The 11,862-nt window shown below is 35.8% G+C and overlaps 1 protein-coding gene across 1 annotated transcript; it reads left to right on the top strand.

The window, feature by feature from the left end:
- The first annotated feature begins 7,207 nt into the window (after positions 1-7,207).
- Positions 7,208-11,683, top strand: LOC104233997 (uncharacterized protein At2g34160-like). The gene is made up of 5 exons (XM_009787478.2): positions 7,208-7,439; positions 9,256-9,304; positions 10,040-10,102; positions 10,186-10,250; positions 11,330-11,683. The coding sequence occupies exons 1-5, from the start codon at positions 7,317-7,319 to the stop codon at positions 11,411-11,413; spliced, it is 384 nt and encodes a 127-aa protein (XP_009785780.1). The 5' UTR covers positions 7,208-7,316; the 3' UTR covers positions 11,414-11,683.
- Positions 11,684-11,862: the final 179 nt, after the last annotated feature.

The following is an 11,862-nucleotide window of genomic DNA, read 5'->3' as shown; positions in this document are numbered from 1 at the left end:
GACCCGATAGAATGTTGAGTTCTAGTACTCCGTTTTGTGATTTGAGACCATGAATAGCTTCATTTTATGATTCATAACTTGCGTGCATGGTTGCTTCGATTTCCGGAAACTTTAAATGTATCTTGGAAGAGAAATTTTAATTATAGAGCTTTTAACTTTTTAGAGTTGTGCTCGTTTGAAATTGGATTTATGTGAGCTCATTTGAATTTTTCTTCTATTATGTAATTTCCAACTTTGCTTGGTTCCAGGGATCTCCTTAGACCTTAAATCACTTCTAATACATCTCCGACAGTTAATATCATGTCCAAGTAATATGGTAACAGTCAGTAGTCTCTTTTAGCACAAAATTGTAAGGGGCTTTATAGTTTGGTCCTTTAAATCTATTTTAAAAAATGAACACTTTTGGTCTTTAATAAATATTTAACAAACGCTATTCTTAGATTCCACAGAAAATGTAATTTTTTTAAACATGAACTCGCATTTAGACGTGCAATATCTACTATTTGTGATTTATTTCTAGTGTTAGGTGCAATATTTGAGGTATAATTTTTGCCATTTTTGATCTATTTATATTGTTTGTCTAAAGTTTTGGTGTTGTTATTTATGCGATTTGATGTGACTTTTTGGTGTTTCTTATAAATTTTTTGCACTTTTCATTAAATATAATAGCCCGAGGGCGTGTTTAGTATGAATTTTTCAATGTTTGGTTGGCTAAAATAATTTGAAAAATATTTTTCTCATGAACTTATTTTTCCCATCCTATTCCCCACTAACACCCACCCCACCACCAAGCCCTACCCCCACCCCACGCCACTGTCATGATCCAAACCGCAGGGCTGCGACGGGCACCCGGTGCCTTACTCAATCGAGTACCAACGTAATATCTTTATTATCATACCATCATGGGTAAGTGGGCCAAAAGGGCCTTCATGAGATAACTAGAATAAAACATAAGGGAATACTCGACATAGGACGACCCAACATGATATACAAACTTATACATGTGACATACATGCCTATAAGGCCAACATAATCATTTGTACACTCAAACTATAGGTCGACAAGGCCATACAAGTATCCATATAAATGACCTTTGTCTACAAGCCTCTAAGAGTACATAAACGTCATAAAGGTCGGGATAGGGCCCTGCCATACCAATCATTACATGTCCAAAGCATACCGACCAAATAGGCAACTCTGGAGCAAGTGGAGTATGCCAGCAACTTCCGCTGAGCTGATAGTCTACTAGGAAGATTTTCATCCTGTCTCTGGGGACCTGGGGGCATGAAATGCAGTATCCCCAGGTAAAAGGGATGTTAGTACGAATAACATGCCAAGTATGTAAGGCATGAAAAGTAGTATATAAAGGACATAAAAGAAACATGGAGTAAATGACTTAACCTGTAAATCTGAACAATACTGTGAGTCATGAAATATTTATAATGTCATGCATGTGTATAAATGTCATACCATGCATAGGTATATGCGTACATAACATCATCAAGCCTCTGAAGGCATCCCATCATATCATCTCGGCCTCTGTGGGTGAAATCATTAACGCATACCAGCTTATCAGATGGTGGTGCATATATAATGCCATAACCTTTCCCCATACCTCATATACATATAATATACGTGTATATAATATCATCTGATCATGGGTCAATGTACATATATAAATGAATGCAATGCATAATGAAGTAAGTCAATATGATCCCTCGGAATGTCATAAGATCATTATGCCTTCGGATAAACTTTATCAACATACGTATTTTCTGAGACCCAAGAACAGACGATATAATAATAGGACACATGGGGAATCAAGAACATAAACACCTCTTGTATTTCTATGAATAGAGTCATTTATGAAAGTTACGCGTTTGCTCATTTCATTTTTATCATATGGATCATGCCAAAAGGAAAGAAGGGATAGCCTTAGCATACCTTAACTCCGTTGAGTCCTTAATACCTTTCAAGCAATTCTTCAAACAACTCAACTCAATCTACCATTGTATAAGGAGATTCAAAATCAGTGTTAAGTAAAGGCTAAGTCCGCAACTTAAACTAGTAGCTCGTTTATATAAATTTGGACAGCATCTCCCCGGTAACAAGGGTCTCCTCCAATACCATATACAAACAACAACAAGCAGAGCAATATAATAAGAGCAACATCAACAATAGAGTACAAAATATTTCATTAACAAGTCATCAACATATCATGATGAGCGACAAGCTCAAATTGAATCCCTTTAGCACCCTTCAACCCCATTATCATTTATTCTTGAACTTAGGGGTCGTTTGGTAGGAGGTATTAGAAAAAATAATGCAAGCACTAGCTCTATGCATTATTAATACCTTGTTTGGTATATTTTTTCAACCTGTGTATAACTAATATTTATATTAGTTATACATCATACTTGGTATTATCCTATGTATAAGTAATGCATAGAAAACCATGACATTAGTAATACCAAGGCTATTAATGCATGCATTAGTATGTGATGTTTTAGACTTCAATACCACATAAGAGGGGAGGGGGGTGATTTGTGTGGTACCCAATTTTTGCTTAACTGAACTATAGAAGGACCCGGTTCTTCTATGTGTTCCAACTACTACTATTTGCGGAATAATAAGTAAAGAAAATAAAGAACATAGAGATTTTTACGTGGAAAACACCTGGCTCAAAAGGTGAAAAAACTACTACCTACTACTTAGTAGGATTTTTCCAAGCTTCCACTAAAATCACTGAGCCAAGACAGCATTTACAAAACTCTTTGTAAACCTAAGAATTAACTCTAATCCCGTTGTGGCACACAACCTCAACTGTTGCGACAACTTCAAGTTAACTCTAACTTGAACACTATAGGTACCTAATACAATTGCTTCTATGAAAGCTGAAAGGTACAATGTAAAATCACCTACTATAGTTGAACTAGAATAAAAGATAGACACTTGGAACTGGTTCTTCTATCTTGTTCAAGTAGCTTCAGGATTGCACGCTTGAATCACACATAAATTGCTTGCAAAATCGCCTTGCTCTTTTGCTCTCAATTTAAGTTTAACTTCTGCTTATGTGCATTACCTGTAAAAGAGAACAAAACTGATATTTAATGGGTTAATAATTAGAGATTGACTGGGATACAGATGCTACTCTTCTATCATAGAAGAGTTCAAGTTGATCTCATACTCTAACATTATCCTCTTCCTAAACTGTGTTCTCTTCATGTAAGGAGCCATTCTCTCCTTATCCAATATGCAACCTTTTCGATTAGATAAGGAGATATTACTTCTTGATAAGTCAGATTTATCTCCTTCACGTGCATCTCACATGTTTGAGTTGATCATGACCGTGCTTCACAAGATGGACCTGGTCCATGTCTGAGTTCTTTTGTCAGTCTTCAAAACTTCACCTGCTCTTGGGCCAACAGTATGGTTAAAGACAAAACTGTCCCTAAAGTCCCTTAAAGCTAGAGAATATGGAGGACATTTTTGTAAATAATTATTTTTCTTAAAAATTATGCAATGCATTATAATTTTAGTACACCACACCAAACAATAGATAAGAAATAATATCTGCACAACTAATGCTTGCATTACTAACCCATGCATTACTAATCCACACATTACTAATACATCTTATTTCGCACTATTTTTATACACCCTACCAATCGATCCCTTAGTAATATATCCAGTTTAATAACCAATATTTTTAAAGGATTTTCAACCTTGTACTCAATTTCAAAGTTACCCGAAATAGCCTAACACAAGATAATATCACTGTGGACAACTTTCAAGTGCATTATAGCCATTGCTTTTCTAGTTACCCATTTCCTCAACAAGATTGATATGTAAGCCAACATAATCATACTAACAATATCATAGACAACTTATTTTCGATAATTCCTGGCCATTTAAAGTCCCCATCAAGAACAATAACATCTCAAGCTAATCCAGGTATTATCTTATAGTTTATCATCCTAACAACTTAACCAACCAAGCTTAAACACAATTAGCAGGCTGTTATTCTCACCTTATCTAATAGAACAACTTGAAATTTCAGCCAAATACAGCCCATAATTATCCTCAATGACAACACAACCTCAGAGAGGTGTTGTTCTTCACTAGAACTAACTTTTGATGTTGAAATATGGTGTAATCACTTCAAATCCTTATGGTATCTGTTTAGGGGGTTAGGAGGAGTGCAGGGACAAGTTTGGGTAAAAAAAAAGAAAAATAAAGGTCGTCCAAATTATTTTTAAAGTGAAGTAGGTCGACCACGGCCTAAGTGGGTCCCATTGGGAGCTGTTTGTGCAGTCTTGTGAAAATGCAAATATCTCTCTACTCCGATGTCGTATCGACGAACAATTTAATGGTTTAGAAACTAGACTCATAGATCTTCAATTTGATATGTAGATCATCCTGTAATTCCAAGTATATTAGGAGAAAAGCTCTGCTACATTTGACCTAAGTTTCAGCACATTATAAATGTAACTTGTGATAACCTTTGCCAACTTTTGTTCCACAACTCGCTTGACTTCAAAACATAACACAAGACTATTATACGACTAAAATAACTCATAACATAACCTACTTATCATGTGAAGAACCCTAGTCTCACCCCAAAGTGCATATTATAATATTCCAAACTTATCGACTTTCGATGAAACTTATTTTTCGTTTAGCTTCTAAGCTTTCCAACCCTCTTGGTATTTGTTATTCATGATCTTAAATATTTGTAATCTCCAAGGTAACATGATTAGCTTACTTTATGTACTTTCAAAAATGATCCCATTTCTGATCTTGCATCAATTGTCTTACGACGTACTCTTATGTACGAAATCATGGGCTGTAATACCTACCCACCCCACACCATTACCCCAACCCACCAACCCCCACTATCCCACCCCTACCCCACCCCACCTCATAAATTATATATTTTTCAAAAAAATATCTTCTACTCACTGACTAAGCACTAAAAAATATTTTTTAGAAATAAATTTGCACTCACCAACCAAACATGAGAAAATAAGTAATAAATCTGCTCATTTTCTAGAAAAAATATTTTTCAAGAAAATATTTCATACCAAACACACCCTGAGTCTATTAAATATTTAGCGGGGACAAAAAATGCTCACTTTCAATTGTCTTAAAGAACTAAAACTATCAGGAGTACATCCAAGAGTTTTAAACCCACCCTCATACATAAGTAGGGGTAGCAAACGGGGGCTCGGATATGGGATGGTAAAAAATGGATAATGTAAAAATAGATAAATATTCGACCTGACTCATATTTAATATGGATAAAAACGGGCTAACCGGCGGATAATATGAATATTCATATAATCCATGACTTCTTGAGATGATCATTTTTGAGAAAATTCCTAGTCTCCTAAACTTGAAGAATCCCCCAATTTTAGGCTTTACAAATGTAAAAGTTAAACTCATTAGTTATCCATTTTCTAAGTGGATAATATGGTTCTTATCCATATTTGATCCATTTTCTAAATAGATAATATGGTTCTTATCCGTATTTGATTCATTTTTAAACGGAAAAGGGCCTATACTACCCCTATTATTTACTAAATGGTTTACAAATACCCTCCGTCTACCTATTCGTTCGAAAAAGCACGCGACGTTATTTATATACCTAAAATTACCCCTATAACGACAGCAGATGTGGGCCCCACTTTTAATGCGTTGGCAATATTTTATTAGGCCACGTGGCTTCTAATTTCACTTCATACATATGGGTATAATATACCTATCCCATTTGTTTAACCCGCCCCATTAAATTCTTTCTTTTTTCTTTTCTCATTTTCATTATCTCTCAACACACCTAGTCCCACCCACCAGATCCCCCCTTCTTCTTTTACCTGCCTTGAAAAGAAAATCAATAAAAATGGCAGCCACAACACCACCCAAAAACTTCCAGAAATTTTACTTGTCCTATTGAAACAAAATGCATTTTAATGCATACAGTGAATGTAAGTTGGGTTAGCGAGGTATTGAACAAATTCCAATTCCAGCAAGAAACGCTGACGCCCATCATCGGGATCTTTATATACGCTTTTCTGCCTGCAAATTTCAATTGGTTAATTAAGGAAGATGCAACTGATTTTAACATAAGAACCCAAAGGATAGATACATGAGTACGGTGAGGAGACAGATTTAGCTGATTCATCTGTTTCTGGATTAGGAGTAGAAGCCATTCGCCAAACCCTAACTAACTTAGCCGAATCACAATACTGTCCAACTTACTTCTTGATTTTGAACCAATTAAAGTTCTTTAAAAAATTTAGTCAAAAAACTAGTAGAATAGGAAGAGAAAAAAAGAGAGTACAATCTCACGAACTTCTAAGATGAGTAGCTTGTATGCGCTCTCCTTCCACTTGAGCCTATGTTTAAGAGAATTTGGTAGGCTTCAATTTCTTCCAGCCAGTTTTCTCCAGTGAAACAGTCACAACAACACCCAAAAACGCATCACTATCAAAATCAAACCCTCGACTTTCTTCAAAACAAGATTTGAAAACTCACTTTCTACACCATTGGTGGTTGATTTTTGAGTTAGATTTCAAGGAGCCAAGTCAAGCGAGGTCTTTGGCAAGTTCTTTGGTTTGGGATTTCCGGTCATAATCCTCGTTCAGTCAAGTGCTAAGAAAGAAAGAGAAAAATAGTAAAGAAAAAAAGAAAATAATGAGGCGGGTCAAATAGATGGGGCGGGTCAAACAAATGGGGTGGGTATATTATACCCATATGTATTATACCCATATGTATGAAGTGAAATTAGAAGCCACGTGGCCCAATAAAATATTGCCAACGCATTAAAAGTGGGGCCCACATCTGCTGCCGTTAAAATGAGGGGTAATTTTAGGTATCTAGATAACGTCGTGTGCTTTTTCAGACGAATAGATGGACGGAAGGTATTTGTAAACCATTTAGTAATAATAGGGGTAGTTTAAGCCCTTTTTCGATTTTTAAAAAGTTCATTATCCAATCCATTTTTAATGGATAATATGAGTGAATAACTATTTTCTTTTAACCATTTTGCCACCACTATACATAAGGGACCACAGTTATATTTTCTTATCTAATCTTGGAACAATTTGATTTTTGCTAAACATTGGAGGGCCAAATTGATTTTCCTAAGAACAATAAGGGTTACACACATGGCAAAAGGAATTACGTAATACGTCGTCGTTTGTTTTGCACTTGTCACAAAACCCTTCGGTAGTAGATTTATTTTTCCAATTTGGAGGAACGGAAGAGAGAGAAGAGAGGAGGTTGGAATTAGGGTTTTTGAAGAAGCAGCAGCAGCAATGGAAGGAATCACAGAGGGAGTGAATAACATGAGCGTTTCTGAGATTCAAAACCAAAAGAAGAATCGAATTCAAGTCTCCAACACCAAAAGATCCCTTTTCTTCTATGTTAACCTCGCCAAGGTTCTTTTTTTTTTTTTTGTTTAAATTTTTTTTAATAGTTGTTTGTTTGCAAAATGGGTATTCCAGATATTCGCTTGTTTCTGATAGAAGAATTAAAGTGTAGATTATTATTTAGTAATTTGGTTCCCTTTAATGTATGCTGGGTTGTGGTTAGTTTTTTTCTAATACTTATTGAGACAATTGATAGGATTTTGTCTAATTTAGGATAGTCTGTAGGCATGTTAAATACCAAATCCTGGGTTTTGAGTCTGACAGTTAGATGTTTTTAATGGGATTGGTTTATTTGCTTTTCTGTTCTTTTTCCATATCCAATTTGAAGACAATGTGCTTGTGGGAGAAAATCGGAAAATATTTAGTCCATTCTCCTCTCTTTTTTTCTCTTCATGTTTTCATGCAAAAAATTATCCATATAGACGATACATATTAGTTGGGAATATGTTTTAACACTAGCACTTTTATTGTACTCCCTCCGTTCCAATTTATGTGAATCTGTTTGACTGGGCACGGTGCTTGAGAAAAAATAAAGTCTTTTGGAATTTGTGGTCCTAAACAGGTCAAAAAGGGTCCCAGAGTATTTGTGTGGTTAAAAAAGCTTCCCATTAATGGTAGAATTGTAAATTTAAGCTAAATTGTTACCAAATTTAGAAAGGGGTCATTCTTTTTGGAACGGACCAAAAGGGAAATAGGTTCACATAAACTGGAACAGAGGGAGTAGGTATTATGCTTTCTAGGAGTTGGTATACTTTTAGATAATATACAGAACTTCTAATACCTTTTATTTATATTTGCATAATATTAGCGTGAGATTAGTTCAAATAAAGTAACGTAGTTAGTGAGGATTGATATAGCCGATCCCTAGTTGTCTGGGATTGAGGTATCCTTGTTGTTTTCATGTTTTCCTGGGCAGAGATGTGTGACAATTCTGGCGAAGAACTACAACTTGTAATCTATAGCAATGTCTCAGATTTTTTATGCTGGAAACTGGATTGTATGTGATTGATGATTAGGTTAATTTGAGGCAAGAAATGCTGTTCTGTATTTGGATAAACATATGCCAGAAAAAGAACACGATGCAAATTTTAGCAGTCTGTTCTGGTTTTTCCACGACCTGAGAAATCAAGAACATAGCTGTGCGAGAGAACTGAGTCACAGAGGGTTTGCTTTACATATTTCCGATCTACCATCGAGGGTTGTGATGGGTACAATTTAAAATAATATTGTTCATAAAGTGGCCTCTTGGGTTTGGCTCATTAATAGAGTGTCTAGTTTGAGGCTCTTTGTGGATGGAGTAGGAGTCTTGACACATGTCACATCTTGTTAAAAGATGTTAGTCGTCTTATTAACTAGTTTTAAAGCAGTGTTGTCAAAGGCGCGCTTAAAGTGCGCTTAAGCCCTAAAGCGAGGCTCAAAACATGTTGAGCGCTTCGCCTCGCTTTGTGGATGCTTCAGTGTTGTGTCAAGGCTCTAAGACATACTTTTCCTTGCCAATGAGTCTAATCCCGAAAAGGTGATACTGAACAATTGATATTTCACTTTATGGACCAAAAAAATTTCAATTTTTTTTGTCCATATATTTGTTATTCATGCTTATAGTTATTGGTCTTGGACTACGTATACATATTTTTACTTTTCGCCGGTTGTGCCTTTTTTTATTAAAGCCTACGCTTTATTTGCACTTTGCGGTAAAAGCCCCAATAGACCTTAGAGCTTTTTTGCGCTTTTCGCCTTTGATAACACTGGTTTTAAAGTATGTTCTGCTCTTTTTGTTGGTATTAATATTGCCTAGTTTCTGAAATATTTTTGATTTTTCCTTCAGAGGTATATGCAGCAGTACAATGAAGTGGAACTCTCTGCTCTTGGAATGGGTAAATCCTACAGTACCTCATTTCCCTATATGTAGCTCTGGTTCTTGCTTGTAATTGGACATCATAGTTTTCTTTTATTTATACATTCATTCATTTTCTTTTTTTTTTGGGGGGGGGGGGGTAGGTAATTCTCCGTAGCTGAATTTTTTAGAGTTCTGTTGGCTACTCTTGCATCTAGCTCATCCAATGAAACTATTCATTTTCATGTTGACTGTTGTCTAACTTTCTGAACTACACTTGTATTATATGATTTTTGCAAGTTCGATAAGTAAATGTCTTAGTATTTTCACCCTTATTGTGTATAAAGCTGACATGGCAAACATTTGAGTCATAACATTACAACCTGGGTTATGGAGGTCAGTGATCATTAGAAGCATACGATTTCTCCTGTGCTGCAATCTGATATCCTAGGAACGATTTTGAAGTTGTAAATTTTGACCGAGAAAGTGTCATGATTTTTGTCTTGGATTGGAGTCGTCGAGTATATTTGGCACGGTTCAGTATCAACTCTTAGTTGGGGAAACCTCATAGTATCTCTAAGAGCAGAGTGCTTGAAAATTATGTTTGAGTTCAAGAAAGAAGATGATTACGATCAGTGAAACAGTTTAACACTTAATGCTTTCTTGTTGTGTGGGGCCATACTTATTTGTTATGTCATACTGTCATTACTTGTTAGGATTGGCTCGTCTTATAGTTCTTAAATGGATTCACAATATTTCCTATCTATGCATGCAGCTATTTCAACAGTGGTGACTGTTGCTGAAATTCTAAAAAATAATGGATTTGCTGTTGAGAAGAGTGAGGCTTCTCCTACTTGATTCCCTCTTTTTTAGTAGGCTTTTTGCATCCAGATCTGAACTTGGACAATGCACTTTCTGCAGAGATCAGGACACTTACTGTGGACATGAGGGATGAGCCAGGAGCACGGCCAATACCGAAAGCAAAGGTATATTTGAGACGCATTATATCTAGGTGTTAACGGATGCATTCTATACTTATTCAATGGTTCTTAAGTACTAAAGCTCATTATGTAAAACTGGTCAATCATTGTTGTGGAAATTTTACTCAATTTCAGAACTCAGATTCTCTCCAAGTACAAAAGAAAAAGAAACTCAGATCTTCTGTATAATGGTAGCATATACCTTGTTAAGTGTTAAAAGACGAGTCTGGTGCTGATAAGCTCATTTAGCTGTGTTTTTTCAGCTGAGATATCATGCCAACTTCGTTCTCAAACTCAAGAATGGTAGGGTATGGGTGGTTACGTTAACTTTCATGCTCACCAACTAGCCTGTGCATACCTGAACAGCTGAGGTATAATGGTAGCATATACCTTGTTAAGTGTTAAAAGACGAGTCTGGTGCTGATAAGCTCATTTAGCTGTGTTTTTTCAGCTGAGATATCATGCCAACTTCGTTCTCAAACTCAAGAATGGTAGGGTATGGGTGGTTACGTTAACTTTCATGCTCACCAACTAGCCTGTGCATACCTGAACAGCTGAGGTATAATGGTAGCATATACCTTGTTAAGTGTTAAAAGACGAGTCTGGTGCTGATAAGCTCATTTAGCTGTGTTTTTTCAGCTGAGATATCATGCCAACTTCGTTCTCAAACTCAAGAATGGTAGGGTATGGGTGGTTACGTTAACTTTCATGCTCACCAACTAGCCTGTGCATACCTGAACCTGACTGAATTGTTATATTTACTCTGCCTGCTTTCATATGTATTTTCGTTGTTTTGCTCATTGGGTTGTGCTTGCTGTGCTAATCCTTTCTGTTGAAAAAAAGTTGGTGATTTCTTCGAGCAGCAGTTGGAATTGAGAGAATATAGCATTTCAGCCAGTTTTCTTGCCACCTTTTCTAAGTTGTTATTCTTTAATTTATTAGACATCTTATATCTATGAAGCTTCATTTTTAATCATATGAAGTTTTCTCCAGCCTTAACCACCTCTTGGTTTTTCACCATCAATGTGGCAAAAGCATTTTCCTTTTAATGTTTCACTAGATATCTTTGGTTTTTCTTTCTGTAGATTGAAGTAGTGATGGGAAAGACAGAGAAGTTTGATGAGTTGATGGCTGCTGAAGCAGAGCAAAACGGCGACAACGAGGAGTAAAGCTGAAGCCCTCGGTTCTTTCGTAATGGTTTTAGTAATCCACGTAACTGCATTCTTGAATTCAGAAGAGATAAGAAGGTTAACTGTTCTTGGTACTTTTGGTCTATGATTGGATCTGTTGAGTTTAGTAGTTTACCCTCTACCGCATTCATAATTTGTAAAAAGAAAAAAATTGAATTTCATTAAATCGTGGATGTGTTAGCAAGCTGTGGCATTACATTTAGTAGCGCAAATTTAACAGAATATCAAGCAATTGATAAGATTTATCCATATGTTGCCAATGGAGTGTATAGATATATATACAAGATGTTCAATATAATGTCTTGACTGATTACTAAAACCAAATTGATAAAAATTTCATAGCAAACCAAAATTGACTTATTGGTGACCGTATGTGCATCTGTTAATACTTAGAACGAACTTCAAGTAATCTGATTAATAATACTAGT

This window comes from Nicotiana sylvestris, chromosome 2 (assembly GCF_000393655.2).
Source record: "Nicotiana sylvestris chromosome 2, ASM39365v2, whole genome shotgun sequence".
NCBI lineage: Eukaryota > Viridiplantae > Streptophyta > Magnoliopsida > Solanales > Solanaceae > Nicotiana > Nicotiana sylvestris.
Note: the sequence above shows the minus strand (reverse complement) of the source record. Positions and strands in the feature narration are given on the sequence as shown.